Below are 24357 nucleotides of genomic sequence, written 5' to 3'. Positions count from 1 at the left end.
TAAGCCTATAGTCCTTAGAGTACATTTCCTGAGGAACATTAATTCCCTCTGCTCACTTTTAAGGTAAAGTAGGCTAAATAATAATTCATTTTATTTATATTGTGCTTTACATGGTAGGCTACTCAAATACACTTTACAGTAAAACCAGCACATTTATCACATAAAAACAGAAACATGAAAATAGCATATTTAAAGCAATTAAAACTGTGTAGCCTACAACTTTGTAATTAAAATGTGGAGTGACTAGTAGGTTAAGTAGATATTTTTGGATCCTTACATATTCAGTCGGTGCGCAGTAGTCTGTTGGGCTTTTTCTCTCCGTTTGATAACAGTCGCATTTCCCTTTCTGCATATTCAATTCAATTCAATTTTATTTATAGTATCAATTCATAACAAGAGTTATCTCAAGACACTTTACAGATAGAGTAGGTCTAGACCACACTCCAGAACTTACAAGGACCCAACAGTTCTAGTGGTTTCCTCCAGAGCAAGCAACAGTGTGACAGTGGCGAGGAAAAACTTCCTTTTAGGCAGAAACCTCGGACAGACCCAGGCTCTTGTTAGGCGGCGTCTGACGGGCCGGTTGGGGTTAGTGGAAATAACAAAAATAGAAAAAATAGTAGTTTGTAGCAGTTCTTTGTAGTAATTCATGGCATAGCAGGGCACTGTGCGGCATTACAAGGCACAGCAGGATGTAGCTGGGCACCGCAGAGTGTAGCAGATGAACCTGGCACCGCAGAACATGTATCGGGACCATGGCGACAGCTGCTACCATGATTTTGGAGCATCCCTGATCCGAGGGAACATGCTGGGGAAAAAAGAACATAAGGACTCCGGGGAATGACTCCCCAGAGCTAATTATCATATTATATGCTTCACCTCCTCGTTACTTTCCATTAGAAGCTGCTGCTCATTGGGTGAAACATATGGCGCATGCGTCTTCTCAATTCTGCATCAGTAAATAAGTGATCGATACCGTGGTCTATTTAAGAAAGCCGTGAACCTGCACTTATCCCAGCTATCTACACCTGTCCATCCTGGCTCTGCAAACGTGCAACCAATTAAACCGCTATGAGCAGATCACACTAAGTCAAGCTGCGCTTTTTCACTTATCCTGGATATCTTTATTCTACTTTAGTGCAACAGGCCCCAGGTCTTGTCATGATCACATTTTAAATACAAGATCAATCAAACTCCATTACGTCCATTTTGACAGAGGTGGACCACACTGAATGCAGCTCATAGAATAATATGTGGATTAACAAGGGGTATTGCAGTTTTTGATATTAGAGACTCTAGATAAAAGCCTGTTTCATGCTAAATTAAAGAAGAAACACACTGTTTTTATTTTTATTTCAATTTCAAGTCTTTACTATAACTCCTAATTCTGTAATTCCTCTGCCTATGTGCTACAGGTGAAACATTTTAAGCCTAATTAAAGTGGAATCCAGCAAGGCCAACCTAATACTTTTTGTTTACTGACAACATTTCCGCAGTGTTTTGGGAGGTTGCTTCTTCTCCTTTCTTTTAATCTTTCTCTCTCCATCTTTTTCTTACCCTCTGTCATGTTTTTTTTGCCTGATGTCTACAGTGCACATCAATATTAATTGCTCTAAAAGCAGCAAGTTCTGGCATGTTTATACAGTCTGCTCAAAAAACCTGCATAAACCACAAGACTGTAGTCTGTCTTAGCATGTATGTGTGTTGCTGTTTCTAGAGCCTGCATTTTAGGCAGTATTGGAGGCATTTTGTTTTGGAAATGCCTCCGATACTGCCTAAAATGCTGGCATTGCAGAGTATGCATGTCTTGCGCCTATACGGTGTCCAGGAACAACAACATGTGCCACTCATTTACAGATATGAGAAAGAAGCAAAATGACTCGTATGTTGGCTGCGTCCGAAATCAATCATAAAAGTAGCTAATGAGTGAGCCATCTCACTTCTTTCTCATCTCTGTTGAGAATTGCACATTTGCAATAATGTTGCAGATGCTAGGCCAGCTGAGTGTGTAACTTCAGAGCTAGCAATATACATGCAGAGCTGGCAATATACATCGGAAAGTCCCAACAGTAAAATGGAGACGTGTACAATATGTAAGACAGTTGTTTGCTGAAGTTGCACTAGTATTGCCAATGTCAATACCAGCAATATTATAAAGCACGTAAAGACGTGTCACCAGAAAGACCATGTTGAGTTCACAAAGGCAAAGAGGAATAAAATGGACGAACTCCAGTAGTAAACTTTGGAAACCACATTCCAACGACATGATGAAGTCCACAAAGACAGCCCAAAAGCGTTAGAGATAACCTACAAATGCCCACCAAACTTCTGAACCAAGACTCGGCGATAAGGTGAAACAACAAATTCTATATGGTCAAGAGGCTACTGGAGCAGAATTGATCAATTTTATCAAATGGTGCTGACCACTACCTGCAAGAAACCCTGACAGTGAATGGGCTGTGGGCTTTGCTGGACCACCTCCTCCCTCGGTCACAGTGCTGAAACGACTGTTTGCAAGGGAGAACCAGGAAGACAGAGGAGTTAAAAAGATGAATACTATTCTTCTGGAGGCTGTCAAGAAAACATTCAGAACCATATATGCAGTTGCCACTCTTTTGGACCCGCGTTTAAAAAACAGGTATGTCTAATAATATGCTTTACGTATTATGTAAGTTATAAATATCAATATTAAAATAACACTTGTTTTGACATCTTATCTAATGTTCTGGTCAATCACATGGTGATCAAGTTACTATTATTATTTATTGAGTACAAATGAACATGGTTCATGTTCTAGATATTTAGACTTTGCATTGTTCTTATTTGCACATGCATTGTGCATCGTACATGCATGTGCAGTACTATTGCACTGACCCATATCTATCTTTCCATATCCTATCCATATCTATGTTTTATGGTTATTTCAGATTTACCACAAGTGAAGACAGATTCAATCATTCAAAGGATGAACTGTCCCAAGAGGTTGAGAAGATGGAGTCACTGAGGAGGACCACAACTGAGCCAAGCAGCAGCAGAAATAGCAGCTTGAATGGCCTGTTAGAGAAAATCCTGCAGGAGCGTGATGAGGAACATGGGGAAATAGCACGAGCAAACCGCTTCAAATACGGACAAATTTAGCAAAGTAAACTATCCTGCACAGCCCATTCAAGTACTGGGAAGGTTTCCCACCCTGGTTGCCACTGCTGCAAAATGTCTTTGGGCTCCTTGTAACAGTGTGAAGAGTGAGAGACTATTCAGCACAGATTCCAACATTGTTAATGCAAGGAGGAACAGGCTAGGAGGAGAAAGCAGAAATGCTCATCTCACCTGTCATTGCTCTTGATTTTGTGAGCCATAAGTATACTGCAATGTGTAGTCTTTCAAACTTATTTTTTTGTATGGCTGCTGCTCTTTTGTTTTACATAGTAATTGTAATTCTCGGTTATTTTGAATCTTAGGTTTTGAAGTTGCTGTTGCACTACAGTTTTATACTGTCACTGTTCTATATAAACGTCTTAATTCACTAAATTGTGTCTTCACTTTAACAATATACTAAAGGAATTGTTATTTATTCCCACATTTATTTAGTTGCTGGTTGCACTACAAATAATACTTTTATACTGTTACTTTACTTTAATTGTACTAAATTACAATAAAAGTAAAAAACGTTTTTTAAGCAACTGTTATTTATTAGTAGTTGTTTTTAAGTTCTTATTTAGTTATGACTGTCAATTGTCAAACTAAATAATTAAAGACAGTTATTTGGTATTTATTCTCTCTATGTATTTGTTTATAAATACAGTCCAGGGTTTAAACATATAATGTGTAATTTTCTGCCACTAGGGGTTTCTCAGTCAAAACAATGGATGGTAAACACCAACTTTTAATGACAACGGGAAGTCGCGTTGGATTATGGGAGTTTTAGCTTTCATTGTTAACACCACATCTGTTCACGGACGAGTTTACACATTCAGGTTTTATGGACATTATCCCACATATGTCTGTGGAAATTAATTTATGCATCCAGGTAATTGTAATTTCAACAAAGCTTTAAGTTAAATTTACTGGATTAAAAATATTAAATACAAGACATTTCAGTGTTCATCCAAACACCATCAGTTGTTTAATGTGCACAGGAAGTAACTCTGGTCTTAATACACAAGGCAGTCACATGATCTCATGAAATGAAGTCACATGACTGCTAAAATGTAGTCTATTTGTGTCGCCAGAGAAGATGCGGTCCCAGCAGCTTCTGATGATGCCCCCTGCTTATGAGGTGGAGCAGGATGGTGTATCTGTAAGGTGCCTGAGAATGGTTTTCAGAACCATGTTGTAGACTGAAGAAAAATTATGTCTCAACCCACCTCCCCTATGTAAAGAGGGTCGCTCCACTTTAACAAAAATGGCATCCTTGACCCCTCTTTCAAACCGCCTGTCCTCTCCGTCCAGGATATAGACATCTTGATCTTGAAAACTGCGTTGTTCTTATTGTAGATGAGTATAGACAACTGAGTCTTTTCCTGAGTAGTTTTTCTGCCTGTGTTGATACATGTGTTGGCTGAGTGGCTGTTTTGGCTCCCCAATGTACAGATCTTCAACTATCAATATATAACTCCCAGTTTTCGCTCTAGAGGGTGGTGAGAGTTAAACAGTAGGTACTGGTCAGTGTGGGTTGGCCTTATGATAAATTTCCACCTGGAGCTATCCCCTTTCCCGCAAACTTATCCCACAATCCAGGAAGGGGAGTTTATTTTCCCTCAGCTCCTCTTTTTTGAACATTATGTAGTTGTCCACTGAATGTATAAGGTCTGTGAAGGGGCTAATTTCTTTGGTCTTGATTTTCACCCATGTGTCATTCCACGTACTGTACCTGAACCAGTGGCTCGGAGGAACTCCCTTGTAGGTCTCTAATGCCTTCCTCTCCACTTCCTCCATGTAGAGGTTGGCCACAGGATACAGGGGAGTCCATTGCACAGCCATGCTTTTGTCTATAAAAGGCATCCTTATATTTAAAATAGGTGGTGTTTGCTCCAACAATGAGCCCACCTGATCTGGACTGAGTTGTGTTATCTTGTAAAGTGTGGTCACTTGGACCTTGTCCACAAAGTCCTTGGAATTCTGCATGTGATGATTAGTGTTGCCAACCAGTGGTGCTAATATAGTGGCCAGGTATTTAGCAATACGTGACTAAGTTGATACTGCTGACGATGTGTCTGAGGGGATAGTTTTTCTTATGTACTTTTGGTAAACCATACAGATAAGGTGTGGTATCTCCTAGATACAGACAGTAATATAGGCTGCAATCTACCACTCCTTTTTCCAGTGTTTGTAAGCAACTAATAACCTGTTTCTTATTCTTTATTAGTGGAATTTGTCTTTAAGGTATCATATGTGTTGTGGACACTCAAGAGGGTGGTTAAATTAGGATTACATTAGTCATCTATCTATACAGCTAACAATAATTGCAAGTTAGCCCAGTGCTGTTTAACGTTACCTTGGTCAGAACAATCATACTTTATGAGCGTGTTGAACGATGTTGTAGCTTCTTGTCAACATAGCACATAACGTTAAGCTATCAATCAATATTGAAATGTATCAATAAGGAAGGTCTATGCTGTGTAACTGAGTTGTAAGTGGCATGTAATCAATGCCAAAATTATGCTGTGTGGCAGAAAAAAAGCTGCATTAAGGTTACTAAGAAGAATTCTTTCTGTGACAATGGATGACTTCCAATTACTCTTGAACGTATTATCTGGGTGCCCGTGTTTTGACGGTAGTTAGCAGTGATGGGAAAAACAGCGTTACTTTTTTCATTAACAAATATTACAATTGATTACTCTTCCCATCTTAATAAAGACCTCACTGTTACTGCCAAAAAATGTGGCGTGTTACTATCCAATCCAATCCAATCCACTTTATTTATATAGCACAATTTTAACAAACACAAGGTTTCCAAAGTGCTGCACAAAATGATCATACAGAATAAATAGATAACACAATAAAAGCACAAATATAATAAGGTATAATAAAATAAAAACAACAAAATGCACTAGCGGCATGTGGTAAAGGTATACACATAAAATCATCACTCTACCTGGTGTTAAAAGCCAAAGAAAAGAGGTGGGTTTTAAGAAGAGTTTTAAAATGATAAAATGACTATAATTAAAGCTATTTTTTCATCAGACCAACTTTACCTCTGAGCCAAGAGGCAAAGACTTTTTTTCTTCCTTGGTTAGTGGGCAGTGCACTAGACAAGCACATAAATGCTGACGATTGGCTGAGGCTGAGTAAAATTCCATGGTAAGCCAATCAGAGGTAAAGTTGGGCGGGTGTTCAAAAGCGTGCATAGTTGGACACAAGAAATAACACAAGCAAGTCAGTCAATGAGAGACAGGTATGGCGTTATGAAATCAAGGAGAAGGGTAACTTTTCCTGCTAAAGATTTTAGGGATGAGCCAGTACAGCATTATCTGTATCTGTATCTGTTTACCACATGAATTATCTGTATCCGTATCTGTACTTGGACTGGGCGGGGCCTAAACCGGAAGTGGTCAGATTTAACCAGGAAGTGGGTCAGATTCTCTTGAAATGTGTGGGGCTTTAACCGGTATGTTATTTAAGCATGCAATTGATATGAGTTGATCAAAAATTGTTATATTTATTGCTGATTAGAAAACTATTTACATGACAGCATCAAGTTTCAGATCAATGGTGTTGTCATGGTAACAAACAAACTATATACAGAACGTTTTGCAACAATGAATACAACACATGCGGTTGCAATTATGAAGTAAAATGTAATGAACAAGAGTTTTCATACTCAGTATAACTTTCTTTTTTTAACTTTTTTATTTTTTATGATCAGTGTGATTTTTTTTGTTTTCGGTTCTTTTTTATTTCTTTTAGTTCTTTTATTTCCACACAAGGTATATGTGTGAGTGTGTGTGTGTGTGTGTGTGTGAGTGTGAGTAAGAGAGAGTTATTTGCACTACAAAGAGTGTATATACATTTAGTTTTGCTATAGTGCTTAGCAAGCATTATTTAATTTTGCTCAGTTGTGGCCTGTTGAGGGGCAATAAATATCAAAAGTTCCAAAACATCTATGTTGTTATTTGTACTGATCCACTAGGCATAATATCTACATACATGGCATCTGATTGGAGGCTAGTCTCACTTTGTCCCACAGCAACATTAAAAGAGTTTAGATTTGTGTACAGTTTCTGTTAATAATGTATTGTATTAAGTGTAATTTCATTATAATATTCAGATTTATCATAAATAATTGAACATGCACATGTATTTTATGTTCCGTTAAAGAGACGTGGAGGTGGGGTCACATTTGAGCACTGACATTTTTTTAAAGTAACTAGTTACTTTTTTAATTTGTAACTGAGTATCTAATTTAGTTACTTATTGGAAAAAGTAACTAGTAACTGTAACTAATTACTTTTCACTCTAACAATGGTAGTTAGAGTGACATGGGGGTCTAAGGTCTTTACGCCACTGACAGGCAACCAAACAAAACGTCCCTTGTCAATAAAATAAAATAACGGATTTCTCAGGGTTTAAACATTGTTGGAAACACTTTCTTATGCATTTGATAAAAGAGACCCATGATGCTTAGGGTTTTGATGTTGTGTGTGGACGTTGTGTCCACCAACAGGTGTGGACACACAACGTACTATATGGGCATTTATTTTTTTCTTTTCTATGTATGAGGTTGTATGACAACACTTTTCTTTTGGCAGTGATATGCCTTTATCTGTCTATATGCATGTCCCTGGCTGATCAGCCTCATTGGCTCTAAGCCCCAATCTTCATTAGTTGTCTCTGTCAACATGGAACAATAAAGCTGTGATTAGTGTAAGGGACCCAGACACTGTGCACGCACGCACAAACGCACGCACGCACGCACACGCACACATGCACATGCACACACCCAACACACACACACACACACACACACACACACAGTCTATTTGTGTATGTAACGATGTTTTTCTGTTGCTTAAAAGAGTTTTGGGCTTCATTTTGTCTTCAGTGCATTCTGTATCACATCTCTGCCAACTCTTACTCTAAGAATATTACAATTACTCCCTACACACATACATAGGGCGGTGTAGCTCCAGGGGTAAAGTAGGAGGGGGTTCTGAAGCGTCTCGGCCCAGCAGAGAGCTTGGGTAATGGTTAGTAGAGAAGCCCCAGGCTACTTTGGAAAATAGCTGAAGAGAAGGGAATCAATATTAGACACACACCTGCTGTGCACATATGTGTGTGTGTGTGCGTACTTGCGTGCGTGTGTGAACTTTTTAATTTCCCTGCAATGAATGAACCTGTTTTTTGGTAATCTTCTATCCCAATGACACACACATTTACTGCCATCTGTAAATTAGCCAACAAGCCTTTTGTTCCTCCTCAACATCCCTGCAAATGTTGGCTTATTCTGCTCTGTTTAAAGTATGGGGTCAATTCATCCAAACTAAATATTTCATCCTATCTGAGTCTTACGTAGGCTATAATATGGACACACACCAACACTTCTTACATAATGGGATATGCTTATTTATTCTGTCGTTCTTTCCTTTTCTCACCAGTGGGGAACAGAGTTGGTTTGTATTCAACATTAAGATCTTATTTCTCATAAAACTTCCTGCCCCCTCCCTTTCATCATACAGGAGTAAATGATCATGTTGGAAGTGTTTTTCCCATCGGCTGGATTGTCCATTCACCATCTGCCTTTGCCAAAACGCAGATCTCTTTTCACCACAAGAACACTTTCTTCTTGTTTGGTACAGTTGTTAGCTAGCAGTTTGTTCTTTTAAATTACTGTTTCCACATATAATTTATTGATGGACATGTACAGTCATTTGCTTATCATATTCAATAACATCATAAAAAATCCTATTTATGTGTATTATTATATCAGATGTATGCATTTACTCTTTTATATTTATTAGAGAGAGAGAGAATTATATATGTGCCTCATGTACATATAGAGTCCATCAGAGATCAAGCATGGTGCTCCACTATGCCAAAGTGAAATAAACTCAATGAGGGAAAGACGGGAGAGAGAGAAAGAGAGAGAGAGAGAGAAAGGCGGGTGGATGATGCACAGGGATAGATGGAAGGATGGACAAAGAAAAGGGATGGATAGTATGATTTAGCTGATAGGAGAAATCATTTACCAGCGCAATTTGTCGACAAGGATCTGGGGATGTCTCAGTGTGTCAGCGCCTCAGCCACTTTGATGGATGATGGAAGTTCACTGACTTTAACACTATCTCTCTCTCTCACTCTGCCTATGGCACTTTCTTACTCTCCTTTTCCCTCAGCCTTTTTTTCTGCTCACTCTTTTCTGCCTTTAACTCCAGCAGAGCAAAGCAGTCTCCAGCTTTATGTGTGTGTATATATGTGTGTGTGTGTATGCATACAAGGAGATGTATCAGACATCAGTACATGATTAGACAAAAAAAAATTCACATACTCCAGTACCATTATTTAACTTGACTGTTTTTGTTTGGTGGTATGTGTTAGTGTATGTGCTTCACTCTAGTGTGTGGATTGACCAGGTGGGGCCATATATCAGTTCAGGTCTTTATCGATGCTGCAAGGCAGGGAGGCCTATCGATGTGGCTCCTTGTTTTATTGAATCAAGACTCGCCCCCAGCCATAGCTCCACCCTGCATAGACTCTGAGACAGTAACAGAAAGCAGCGCTAGACCAATATATAACAGTAGAGAGCTGCTGTAAACATGGAACTTCTGACTTCTGTTCCAGAGGTAATAGAACCTTTACAATATAACATTACTTAACAGTATGAAATGTGGTTCACTCATTTGTCCAGATACAGATGGTATAAAACAAAACACAATGAGTGGGGACGCAACAAGCTGAACAATGGAGACATTTTTCAGACATAAAAAGCTGAAAAGATGACATTAGAAGAGCGCTTTGGTGGATATCATGAATAGAAGAGATGAAGATACTGTATAATTAAACCAAGCAAAGCTGTTGAGGCTGCAGTTTTTTAATGCTAAGAAATATAAATATTAGGCCTAACATAATAAATAATAATAAATATTACAACTCTCTATTTAAGGTCAATTAACCTCTAGCAGATAGAGTTTGCTTAGTTGTGATAGAACTGTAGATGTCCAAATATGTACAGGAATGTTTGAACATCTACTTTTAGAACTTTTTCAGAAGCCCTAAAACTGCCGAAGATAATGGGTTCATAAGGTTAAATAATGAACTTTATAACTGTGTAATCGCAAAGCAAAACAAACATATCAGTGTCTGTACTAGATAACCATTTATGTAGTGAACCCTAAGTAAAAATTGTCATTCTGCAATTAAAGCCGATGAATAATACCCTCAATGGGATATTGTATTGCTACAGAAACTAGTTATAGTAGTAGTTGCTCTCTATTAATCTTACCATACAAATCTGATGTCAGCCAGTCTATTTTTTCCACTTATTGATCATCACACGCACGTCAAACACATATATATATATATATATATATATATATATATATATATATATATATATATATGCATGCATATATATATATATATATATATATATGCATGCATGCATATATACATGCATACATACAGTCCCTGACAAAAGTCTTGTCGCTTGTGTACAAATTGACCTGAAGTGCCGCTGAAATATATTTCTAATCAAGATTTATTTACAAGAAATGGCTCATTTTAATCCAAACATCTTTTGTAATAATGTTTCAGTGCAAAAAGAAACTGTCAAAAAGTATTCTAATATTCACAGCTTGGTAAAGCCCATTGAGTCAATTTTTGCAAAGACATAAGTGTTGTTGCCTTGTCATATGAGCTTCACCTGTAACTAATAATTGACCAATGAGGTCTCAGGTGTGTATAAAAACAACCCCAGTACACTAGACCTTCAAATCAACTGCAACTAGACCTCTGCAAACATGCCTAAGATTCACCCTGAGACTAAAGTTTTGATTATCAAGAGGCTGAAGACCAGATCCACTGCTGATGGGGCAGACACCTTCAATGTGTCTCAGCGTCAAGTACAGAGGATTAAAAAAACATTTGAAGACACTGGAGATGTTTTTGACAAGCCCAGGTCAAGCAGACCCCGCAAGACAACTGCTCGAGAGGACCGTTTGTTGGCTCAAAAATCCAAGGCCAGCCCATTTTCCACTGCAGCAGAGCTCCACCAGACCTGGTCCCCTAAAGTCCCTGTGTCAACCAGAACGGTTTGTCGGATTCTGTCTCGAAATGGCCTCCATGGTCGAATCAGTGCCCAGAAGCCAGCACTAAACAAAAGACAATTGAAAAACCGTGTGGCATTTGCCAATGCCCACAGCCTGCTTAAAGGATGGACGCTGGAGAAGTGGAAGAAAGTGGATTTTTCAGATGAATCTTCTGTTGAATTACACCACAGTTGCCGCAAATATTGCAGGAGACCTACTGGAGTCTGCATGGATCCAAGATTCACCCAGAAAACAGTGAAGTTTGGTGGCGGAAAAATCATGGTCTGGGGTTACATCCAGTATGGGGGTGTGCGAGAGATCTGCAGGGTGGAAGGCAACATCAATAGTCTCAAATACCAAGAAATCTTAGCTACCTCTTATATTCCCAACAATAAAAGAGGCCAAATTCTCCAGCAGGATGGTGCTCCATCGCATACTTCCATCTCCACTTTAAAGTTCCTCAAGGCGAAGAAGATCAAGATGCTCCAGGATTGGCCGGCCCAGTCACCAGACATGAACATCATTGAGCACATGTGGGGTAGGATGAAAGAGGAAGCATGGAAGACCAAACCAAAGAATATCGATGAACTCTGGGAGGCATGCAAGACTGCTTTCCTAGCTATTCCTGATGACTTCATCAATACATTGTATGAATCCTTGCCAAACCGCATGGATGCAGTCCTTCAAGCTCATGGAAGTCATACAAGATATTAAATTTGAATCTCACAGCCCCACTTTTTAATTTGCTGACATATTTTAGTATTTGTAGTAAATTTGTTCAATTTATGTATAGGCGACAAAACTTTTATCTTGCCAAAATTTGACCTTTCTGTCTTGTTTAAATAATAAATCTTTTTTTAGTGAAACTAATTTATTTCAGTGCATTGAACATAATTTGGGAGGGTTTTAGCTTTTCATATGAGCTATTTCTTACACCAATTGATTAATTAAAAGTCAGGTTAATAGCAGGTGTTTCTACAAAATAGATAAGCGACAAGACTTTTGTCAGGGACTGTATATACATATATGTATATATTTACGGTGGATGGTTCAAACACAGGACTTTCAGCCAGGAGAGCGGGGTTCGTGTCCCGTGTGTGTCCTCGCATTATTGCCGCTTTCTTCTTTAGACTGTCCGTTTGGAACCACCTTCTCATTCGATGCATTTCCTTTATTTTCATGACTATTTACATTGCAGATTATCACTGAAGGCATCACAACTATGAATGAACACACATGGAATTATGTACTTAACAAAAAATTATGAAATAACTGAAAACATGTCTTTATTCTAGTTTCTTCAAAGTAGCCACCCTTTATTCTGATTTTGCACACTCTTGGCATTCTCTTAATAAGCTTCAATAGGTAGTCACCTGAAATGGTTTCCCAACAGTCTTGAAGGAGTTCCCAGAGATGCCCAGCAATTGTTGGCCCTTTCATTTCCCTTTTGTTGTCCGGTGACTGTGGAGGCGCAGCATTCCATCACTCTCCTTCTTGGTCAAATAGCCCTTACACAGCTTGGAGGTGTGTTTGGGCTCATTGTCCTATCAAAAAATAAATGTTGCTCTACTAAACTAAACGCAAACTGGATGGGATGGCATGCCACTGCAGGATGCTGTAGTAGCCATGCTGGTTCAATATGCCTTCATTTTTGAATAAATCCCCAACAGTGTCACCAGCAAAGCACCCCCACACCTCCTCCTCCATGCTTCATGGTGGGAACCAGGCATGTAGAATCCATCCGGTCACCTTTTCTCCGTCTGCTTGTTACCTCTCCTTAGCAGTGGTTTCCTAGCTGCTATTTGATCATGAATGCCTGATTTTTGCAGTCTCCTATTAACAGTTGTTCTAGAGATGTGTCTGCTGCTAGAAATCTTTATGGTATTCATCTGGTCTCTAATCTGAGCTGCTGTTAACTTGTGATTTCTGAGGCTGGTGACTGAGATGAACTTATCCTCAGCAGCAGAGGTGACTCTTGGTCTTCCTTTCCTTTTCCCGCTTGATGGTTTTTGTGACTGCACTTGGGGACACATTCAAAGTTTTCTTAATTTTCCGTACTGACTGACCGTCATTTCTTAAAGTAATGATGGCCACTTGTTTCTCTTTACTTAGCTGATTGGTTCTTGCAATAATATGAATTTGAACAGTTGTCCAATAGGGCTGTAGGCTGTGTATCAACCTAACCTGTGTATATATATATATGAATATGTGTGTGTGTGTGTGTGTGTGTGTGTGTGTGTGTGTATATGTATGTATGTGTATATATCTATATATATATCTATATATAGATATATATATATATATAGATATATATATATATAGATATATATAGATATAGATATATATATAGATATATATATATAGATATAGATATAGATCTATATATATAGATCTATATATATATATATATATATAGTGGATGGGTCAAACACAGGACTTTCACCCAAGAGGGCGGGGTTCGTGTCCCGCGTGTGTCCTCCCATTATTGCCGCGTCTGGGAAGCTGCTTTCTTCTTTAGACGGCCCGTTATTCTTGTGTGTCACAGAATCGTAAGCCCACCCATGACCTTTCCCTAAACCCTACCGTCCTGTTCCCATGAGTCACGGAACCGTAAGCCCACCCACAACCTTTTAAACCCAATCGTCCCATTTCCGCGAGTCAAGGAACTGTGAGCCCACCACAAGCTTTTCCTTAACCTAACAGCGTCAAAAGGGACGACACTAGTCCTGACCAAGCGCATTTAGGTAAAGAGTGTTATGTTATGCTAACGCAGACTTTTAGCGTCAATAATAACGACAAAAGCACCTGACCAAGCGTCTGTGTTTTACGAGATGGGAGTGAGAATGTGTTGAGCAATGCCATTGTGAGCACAGACCTCAGTGATGAAATGACCTTGGTGATTACAGTGTTATCAGAACAAACAAAAATACATGAACAAATATGGACAAAACTATGTGTTACGTGTGGAAACAGGTTGAACACATATGCAGACAATACGAAGACCAGAATGATAGTGTAACAGGTTTATTCCAGTGTCCATTGTCGGGATGTAACAGTGAAAAGCCAAGTCCAAAACAAATCCAATAGTAATCCAGGGTGCACAGTGTGTGTGATACCATGTCCAATAATCCAGTGATCCAGGGCGGAGAGCAGGAGTGGTGAATGGCAGGAGTGAAGTGGCAGCAGGAGTCATGTGCACAGAACTGTGGCTGACAAAGAACAATAAGTACAAGCGTCACAAGTGTCACAAAAACTAATACAAGGGTAGAGTCAGCAGCGAGACTAACGTTGTCTAAACTATGATCTGACGAGGAGTGGTAGGTTGACCGGGTCTTTGAAGCAGAGGTGATTGGAGGCCAGGCTTCACTCCTGTAACCAAGGACAGACAGAGGGGAGGAGAGCAGAGACAGAGTGCAACCAGCAGCGGACCTAACACTATGGAAACAAGACCACGTTGTAATGAAGTGGAAGACCAAAGAAGGAAAGAACTAAATAGACTCTACGGTACTAGTAACACTTTTTACACTTCAAAGATTGCCACCTCAAAACAAGTGATTTGTAAGAGCTGATTTACAAAAATCCTACAAGTTTTCACAACCTGAGCTAAGATAAAGGACGTTAACTACAAAACAACTTCAAGTTAAAATTGCCACTAAAGCTTGAAAAGAGCTGTCTAGTGTAAATCTATGTGTGTATTTGTACTGGCTGTGTAGTGTTCATTTTGGCTGTTAAAACATCACAACACATTAAAAAACAGCATTACTTGTATCCAAATCTATCATGCACAACAAAACCCTGTTGCATTATTGATGACTTGACTCGTTTGCTGCTAGAGATTTGTATTTTTCTTCATTTGTATGTGAAGTGACCTTAAGTAAACCCTAAATTGAGCATAACGCTTCTCTGCCTGGGGAGTCGACTATGATTCTCTGCCAGGAAAGATGTAGCTACAGTCAGTGAGCCATCGGCAAACTGCTTCATTATGCTCAACACCATCAATCTCCATGCAAAAGAATAGCCAACTTCAATACCACTATTAGAAACAGCAATTGTCAGACCCTCATACCATCTCATAAGTTGCTGTTATTGATTTTAAAACATTTTGAGCTATTTTCCTAGAAGATTTTGAGTAGTGCTGTAGAAAGGCAGGGTGCTATGTCAGATGGATTCATCATCATTGGTTGGAGTAAATTATTATCTGACAGGCATGTACATTAGAAGGAGAGCCTGGACAGGGGTGAAAGAGCAACCTCACCTTAACATGGAAGGAAAAAAGGAATCGCAGCAACTGAAGCAAGTCAGGAATAAATAGAGAAAAGTGAAGATGAAAGGAAAAACGTCACTTTTTTTTAGAAAAATGGATTTCAAAACGGAGGTTGTCATCAAAAGTGTATCATTTAATTGATCTTTGTCATTTCTATAAGGGATGTCATTTGCATCACTTTTCTTTGCTCTATGTGTTTGTCATTCCTTGTGCTATTTGAGTGTTTGTGTGGATGTGTTTGGTCTTTCCACAGAGAAATTTCCTCGTGGGTGACATAATTTAGTCTTGATCAAACAGATCCTACTAATAAAGCCAATATATTTTTTCTCTTGCCATTTACAAAGGATACACTCTCACTCTCTCTCAGTCATGCGGAAGAACACTGTTGCATGTTTTATTTTATCTCTTTTGGTGTTTATTGACAGACAGGTAGTTTGTTGTTACACTGTGTCATCTCTCAGCCTTGTCACTCAGGATTTTATGACCAAACCATGGCTCTTATTTAATTGCAATGATAGAGATAAAAGTCACAGACTGAGTTACTTTCTCTTGCCTCCTTCCCGTTATTCTTGTCCTTAAAGGTCGTCCAGTATGTCTAATATACCTACATAAAACATCTCTGTCAAATTTAAGTGGAAATTATGCCAAGATCTGAGGCAAAATGCCAAAGACTCTGTGCAGATTTTCTTTTTTTTGACAAGATGTTTTTGACCGATTTTCTTCAAATCTTACGAGTAACTTAATTCTGATAGTGTTTATGCTGCAGGTTAAATTATTACTATATATATACTGTGTAATGTTGTTCAACTTCTTCAAAAACAGAATGAATCTTGGTACTAGCCTTGCCTATACATTATGGACTTGCCTTTGGTATTCCTTCTTATTATCCAAATTAATCTGTAAACCAATAGATATCATATGTGCAGTTGGTTTTATTGTAGAGTATACGCAATGTTATATTTGTGTACAATTTGATTGGTATTATTAGCTACATATAAAGATTTGAATTAACCAAATATAGGTCTTTATGGACAAACTGTGGAAATGTACGTTGTATGTAATGAAATGCATACAAAAATACATTTGAAGCGATCCATTTTGGTTTGGATTTTTTTTATGTGTGAAAATATACCAAACCAAGATAACAACAAACTCATCAATTGATTCGACACCAGAGCAAACCAACTATTGGTGTGAAAATGTCCTAAAATATAAATCCTTATTAACCTGTTGGTTTTCTGTTTTCCATCCCTCTGTCCTGTCCCTACCTATCTATCCATGCAGGGTAACCAAGAGGCCCCAGCTCCCCCTGAAGCCATGGCCCAACCCTTCCCACAGGCCCAGTACCCCCCTCCCCCACAGAATGGGATCCCAGCTGAGTATGCCTCGCCCCACACCCATCCACCGGCAGAATACACAGGACCAAGCACGGTGGCCGAGCACACCCTGACACTCTACACGCCTACACACACACAGAGCGAACAGCCGGGAAATGACAGCAATACCCCCACTCTCACAGCCAACACAGTAACCGTGAGTCTATAGTTTATACTAACATCTTTATGAACCACATGAAATACATTTTTTTGCTCTATTTTCATTTAAAGTTGATGTCAATGAGGATTGAAAAAGTTATGGGGACTTGACTGATGGTCATGGACTTGACTGACTACAAGGGGTAGAAAATCTGCAATATCAACATTTGTAAATGTATGTTACTGTTAATGTGTGCCTCTGCTGATTTGAGAAAAAAACATGTCCTTTACAACAAAAATGTATCTCATTTACAGTATTTATTATTTTTATTAGACCTATTTCTTTATAAAAAAAAATATTTTTAAATGACATTTATATTACTCTAGTGGTCTTAAGAAAGTGGAACACTATGCTGCCACTGAGCTACTGTTTTAGGTTCAGTTTTGGTGACATACAAAATGGTCCTTTTGTTGTTGGGATTGAAAGTTGGGATTGAAAGTCCTCCTCACCAGTTACTGTCAGAGATGGGAAGTAACAAAGTACAAATACTTTGTTACTGTACTCAAGTAGATTTTTCAGATATTTTCTTTTACTCTTTATTTTTTTGGCGACTTTTTACTTTTACTCCTTGCATTTTAACACGAATATCGGTACTTTCTACTCCTTACATTTTACAAAATTGGCTCGGTACGTTAGTTTTGTACTAAATGTTGTCTATCAGGTGTGATTGTGAGTGCATGTCAGAGAATAGCGCAGACACGCGCCTCACACTGCGAGCAGGCGCACACGGCACACGGAGAAAAAAGTGAGAGAAAAGAAAAAGAGACTAGCTGTTCGGAGGATAATCAGTTGAGATTGTGTGCATCTTTGAGAACTGTAAGTCATATAACTGATGTTGTCAGCCTGTTGTTGTATTGGTCTATAGTTCTGGCAAATTTAAAGTTAGCTTGTTTGTGTTCTTCCCTTGTTAGCTAGGTTGCACCTGTCAGTCAGGTTGCACCTGTTAGCTAGGCTGCACCTGGCTGTTGATTCAATATAATGTTGATTGTTGAACTTCCTTGCTCATTAAGATAATACAATTAATAATGGGTTTACTGTTATTATTATTATTATTAAACATTTTTAATCGCGATTAATCGCATAATTTCCCTGATTAATCGGGATTAATCGGAAAATGAAATAACAAATTCAAAAGTAGTGTATATAGTGCCTTTTTTTTTATGTTCTGCCATATGAACAAAAGTGCCGTAACATTTGTTCTGCAAAAACTTACCAGCATTTTGTTTATAAAGTAGCAGTTAAATAAAATATTTAGTGTACATCTCAACTTAAACAATGTATTTATCATGTCCAGAGATAAATTCCATCTGGTTGGAACGTAACCATCGTACATAAGCGACTCCTTCTTATGTACACGTTCATCTGTTGTTGCTCTAACTCTGCAGCACCTGTTGGACTGGGTTTAGAGCCCCACAACTTTTCTGCACTTCGCAAGGACACTGTCCAACGCGCTGTAAAGCAGAGACACAGAACGTGACAGAACGCTGGAGACCGTGCGCAAAGCAGGGGACATGATCAGAAGGCAGAAGGCTCGCAGCAGCGATCAGATTTTGTATCTATTCGTACTTTCTGGGCTAACTGCGGTGACTTTATTTGACATATTCAACTGCTGTGCAACTTCAATTAAGTGTCCCGCGCATGTCTCAGCATAATGTCTCTCCTCTGTTTTCATTTCACTCAGAGCACTTGAATAGAGCGCCCACTTTTTATCAGTATAATGCACTGTAACGCCGAGATAATTCTGGTAACCCAGTGAGTCCAGTAGTTCCCAGGGAGTCCAGTAGTCCCTAGGGTGCATGTTGTAGCGTGGTTGCTTTTGCAGTCCTCTCCTTTTTATACAACTTGTGTATTCTTGTGATGGTGCGTCATGAGGGAATCTCATACCTGCCGTTGTTGTTGCGATTCTCAGACCGATGTCCTCCACCACCCTAATGGGTGTTGTTGAATGATTTGCTGGTATCAACTGTCAAGGTGATATTTCAGACTGGAAGTAGCCTTCTCCGGTGATAAATAAATTCAACTTTGCAGTATTTACAAAGCCTGTGAGCATCAAACTTTTACAATAATAAAGAAATAATAAAAACTACATTAACGCGCGATAAAAAAAATGTCTGCGTTAATTAATTAATTAGTTAACGCAATAATAACGCGCTAACTTGCCCAGCCCTATTTACAATATTATTTATTTTATTACCACATACACACACACACAGCCATAGCAGAGCTCCTGACGCCCATGTTTATACTGATGCTTGATTGTAATGAAGCATCAACAGAGAGAAGTTGTCTTCGCTGTGTTTTAACAGATACACCTGGGCCGAAGTTGGAAACCAGAATCAGCTCTAAATCCAGTCCTAATCTAGCCCTCACTAACTTTAAAATAATTTCAAATCATGAAGGCCAAAAGAATAACAATAACTTAACCTTACCTTACCTACCTTACCATAACCTTCCTAACTAAGAAAAACAGGAGAAAACTAAACACATCTAAAGGTCCACCCATACAATTGGAAACTAAAATATACTTAAACAAAAGTCAACGTGTGGCAGGTTGGGAGGCAAGGAAACTGGAGAATGAAGAACGCCTGCTGGCTTCCCTCTGTCCCTCTTGACAGTTGCCATGTTGCTCCTTTAAATAGCTGTTGGTTCACAGCTGCAGCCAATCCCGGATCGGACTTAGCTGCCTCCACCAATCATCCTCCAGCAATGGCACAGCGCTATTTGCATAGGGAGAAAACAGGACACAAGTGCACATACAGCGAGACAAACAAATACGACCACAGTCGTAACACTGGAGTTACCAATACCAAATTTAATCTAATTGGATGGGAACATACACAGACTTCTCACAAAATCACACTTGAATTCATATCTTGCTTTTCAGTCAGAATCTTATTAACCTGGAGTCCCAGTCTCTGTCAATATAATTAGGCTATATGTTTTAGGCCTATTGGCAAACAGCCATTTAAAATGTAGGCAATGGCATATAAAGAGCCTTTTTTCCATGTCCACTGTAGTTTCTCAGCGTGCTCTCTAGTAACATGTGTCTGGTCCAGGGAGCTTTGTCATTCATAAGGCTACTTTTACTTTTATACTTTAAGTAAATTTCTAAGCCTGTACTTTGTTACTTTTATTTGAGTAAAGAAGGTAAATCAGTACTTCTACTTTTTACCAGAGTATTTCTTTAACACAATTATCTGTACTTCTACTTGAGTATGGGCAGTGAGTACTTTTGCCATCTCTGGTTAGTGTACAAGGTAAATAGATTGTTGGGATTGACTACCCTATTTATTTATTTTTTAAATTAAAATGTATTCCAATGTTTGCAGTCACATGTTCTTGAATTACTGCAGTGACCTGTTTAATGATACAACTAGTTTTTGCCGTCTAGTTTCTGACAAGCAAACCGTTATGACAGTTCAGTTCTGTTTTACATTAAGCTTTAATATATAAATGTTTAAAACCTTTGTCAATATGGACATGCTATATTCAATTCAATTCAATTTTATTTATAGTATCAATTCATAACAAGAGTTATCTCGAGACACTTTACAGATAGAGTAGGTCTAGACCACACTCCCGAATTTACAAGGACCCAACAGTTCTAGTAGTTTCCTAGTTATAGTTTGGCGAGGAAAATTCCCTTCCCAACGGCGTATAGCATGGATAGGAACGTTGCATTGGAGCCAGTCTAAAGGAATGCGTAACAAAGCTAAATTCTTCCTTCCAGAGCCAGCCATTACATTAATTTGTTTTGTGAGAAGGTGATCATTTGAATTAATGAAATATGTTTTATAGTCCTCAAAATGCTTTAGTATGTTTCCCAGTGTCACAGAAGTGGGTAAAATCAATTCCCACAGGTCTGAAAGTGTACACAGGTGTGTTTGAGAAGATGTAGAAGGTGTGGTGATTTGCATAGTGCGGCATAAAGCATGTCTTAGGTATTGTTATTAAAGTATGACTTATCATAGACAAAGGCCAAAACAAATTGTAGCCGTGTTTTAACTGATGTTGTCAATGTTATGTTTTAACCACATTGTTAACGAGCATATTTTCAAAAACTAGAAGAATTTAGATTTTAAATTAATTACATATATTCTTGTCTTGCAGTTCTACTGTTATAAGCTTTTCCATTTAGGTACAAATTTATGGGATAAAAACAGAGTGGTGGGCTAAATCTGACTTTAAAATGCAATGGGAACAGGGAAATCTAAAATTCAAATTCACCATCTTATAATTTAACTTATGTATATTTAACCACCAATCCCTGGTGTGTTATTCTTATTTTAAGGTTTAAAGATAGTTATTTGAGACAGAGAGTTGCAGCCCACATGCTATTCTACAGTCCCTGACCAAAGTCTTGTCGCTTATCTATTTTGTAGAAACACCTGCTATTAACCTGACTTTTAATTAATCAATTGGTGTAAGAAATAGCTCATATGAAAAGCTAAAACCCTCCCAAATGATGTTCAATGCACTGAAATAAATTAGTTTCACTAACAAAAGATTTATTATTTAAACAAGACAGAAAGGTCAAATTTTGGCAAGACAAAAGTTTTGTCGCCTATACATAAATTGAACAAATTTACTACAAATACTAAAATATGTCAGCAAATTAAATAGTGGTGCTGTGAGATTCAAATTTAATATCTTGTATGACTTCCATGAGCTTGAAGGACTGCATCCATGCGGTTTGGCAAGGATTCATACAATGTATTGATGAAGTCATCAGGAATAGCTAGGAAAGCAGTCTTGCATGCCTCCCAGAGTTCATCAATATTCTTTGGTTTGGTCTTCCATGCTTCTTCTTTCATCCTACCCCACATATGCTCAATGATGTTCATGTCTGGTGACTGGGCCGGCCAATCCTGGAGCATCTTGATCTTCTTCGCCTTGAGGAACTTTGAAGTGGAGATGGAAGTATGCGATGGAGCACCATCCTGCTGGAGAATTTGGCCTCTTTTATGGTTGGGAATATAAGAGGTAGCTAAGATTTCTTGGTATTTGAGACTATTGATGTTGCCTTCCACCCTGCAGATCTCTCGCACACCCCCATACTGGATGTTACGCCTGACCATGATTTTTCCGCCACCAAACTTCACTGTTTTCTGGGTGAATCTTGGATCCATGCAGGCTCCAGTAGGTCTCCTGCAATATTTGCGGCAACTGTGGTGTAATTCAACAGAAAGATTCATCTGAAAAATCCACTTTCTTCCACTTCTCCAGCGTCCATCCTTTTAGCAGGCTGTGGGCATTGGCAAATGCCACACAGTTTGTCAGTTGTCTTTTGTTTAGTGCTGGCTTCTGGGCAGTGATTCGACCATGGAGGCCAATTTGAGACAGAATCCGGAAACTGTTCTGGTTGACACAGGGGCTTCAGGGGACCAGGTCTGGTGGAGCTCTGCTGCAGTGGAAAATGGGCTGGCCTTGGATTTTCGAGCCAACTAACGGTCCTCTCGAGCAGTTGTCTTGCGGGGTCTGCCTGACCAGGGCTTGTCAAAAACATCTCCAGTGTCTTCAAATGTTTTTTTAATCCTCTGTACTTGACGCTGAGACTCATTGAAGGTGTCTGCCACATCAGCAGTGGATCTGGTCTTCAGCCTCTTGATAATCAAAACTTTAGTCTCTGGGTGAATCTTAGGCATGTTTGCAGATGTCTAGTTGCAGTTGATGTGAAGGTCTAGTGTACTGGGGTTGTTTTTATACACACCTGAGACCTAATTGATCCATTATTATTCACAGGTGAAGCTCATATGACAAGGCGACAACACTTATGTCTTTGCAAAAATTGACTCAATGGGCTTTACCAAGCTGTGAATATTAGAATACTTTTTGACAATTTCTTTTTGCACTGAAACATTATTACAAAAGATGTTGGGATTAAAATGAGCCATTTCTTGTAATTTAATCTTGATTAGAAATATATTTCAGCGGCACTTCAGGTCAATTTGTACACAAGCGACAAGAATTTTGTCAGGGACTGTAGTGGTGGCGGACATGCTGAGAAGCTTGTGGGAAACTTAAAGTGAAACCTCTCTTGCTGTCTGAACTTCCTGTGACACTACACTTCACACAACATGAAACTTAAAACCTTAAAATGTTAGGATAATCCGATCATGATTGCCTTGGGGTTCCGTATCTGATCAGCTGCTGGCTTGACCTCTGTGTTGATTCTGAAAGCAGTTACAAGATCTGGGACAACAAAGCGACACCAAGCAGGGTTCCGTTCACAATGTTCTAAAGGTTTAATGAGACACATAAGGATATTTACATTTTCTAACAATAGCTCCATTCACTTGGATGACAAGAGAGTAGCTAGATAAGAAATTGCCTCCATAGAAAATGAGGATTGGTTCAACACAGAAAGCTTCAGAAATTAAAACAGTGTAACAATTTATGATACTTGTGGCAATTTTATATTTCCACTCTTACAATAAGAATGAGAAAAAAAATCTCTTATAGTGTTGCCAAACTTTTAATGCTCAGAGCATGGTACACAGGACAAAGATTGGTTTGTAATATGCACAACGATGGGACGCTGTTCTCTTACTCTATACCTTGGCTAGGTCCTCCCCATCTGGCCAGCATGGTGTCTTTCAATTTGTTTTGCATGCCTTTGTTCTCAAGACAAAGGGATTACCAGCCAGAGGTAAATACCGTCTGATGACATCCAGGTGGGAGACGCCTTGTTGTTGTCTGTTAGCATATGCAATCAGTTAAGTTTTAGATTAGATTAGATTAGATGATACTTTATTCATCCCACAGCGGGGAAATTCCTTTGTTACAGCAGCAATTATCTACAATGAAAGCAAAAACAAACAAACAAGTAAACACACAAGAAAAACAGGTAAACAATAGACAATGTGGAGAAAGGTAGACTGAAGCAAAGTAAAGTAAAGTAAGGTAAGGTAAAGTGAAGTGGCGTCACATGAGGTATTGTAAAGTAAAGTGCAGTTGCCATAGTACAAGAAAAACAACATTGCAGTGTTGTAAGTGACGCTAAAATTAAGTAAAATATTTAATTAAAGTGATAATGCAAAAGCAGGTAACCATAAGGTAACCGTAAAAGGATCTATGATAAAAGAATCAGCATAATCAATAGAAAGGAAGTTTAAACCTGATTACAAATGCATGGTCAAATGCATTTTCATTACATCATGATGAAAGACAATCTCCATCACAGTTAAAAATGTAACAAATATAAGCAACAAGGAAGAGGTGGAGTTACCTTGCCCGTAGGAAGCCCAGGGCCCCCGTCTGGAGCCAGGCCTAGATGGAGTTTGGAGTTTACCCTGGTGGACGAGAGGGTCACCT

At 38.8% G+C, this 24357-nt stretch overlaps 1 protein-coding gene across 8 annotated transcripts in view; it reads left to right on the top strand.

Moving 5' to 3' along the window:
* The window catches only part of LOC116704612 (RNA binding protein fox-1 homolog 3-like), a 751296-nt gene that overhangs the window by 608226 nt on the left and 118713 nt on the right, over positions 1–24357 (top strand). For all 8 annotated transcript variants that reach the window (XM_032540217.1, XM_032540219.1, XM_032540215.1 and 5 more), the window contains one exon: positions 16792–17040. In XM_032540217.1, the coding sequence (XP_032396108.1) occupies positions 16792–17040 (249 nt within the window). The remainder of the gene's footprint in view (positions 1–16791; positions 17041–24357) is intronic.

The sequence above is a fragment of the Etheostoma spectabile genome, chromosome 16 (genome assembly GCF_008692095.1).
Source record: "Etheostoma spectabile isolate EspeVRDwgs_2016 chromosome 16, UIUC_Espe_1.0, whole genome shotgun sequence".
NCBI lineage: Eukaryota > Metazoa > Chordata > Actinopteri > Perciformes > Percidae > Etheostoma > Etheostoma spectabile.
Note: the sequence above shows the minus strand (reverse complement) of the source record. Positions and strands in the feature narration are given on the sequence as shown.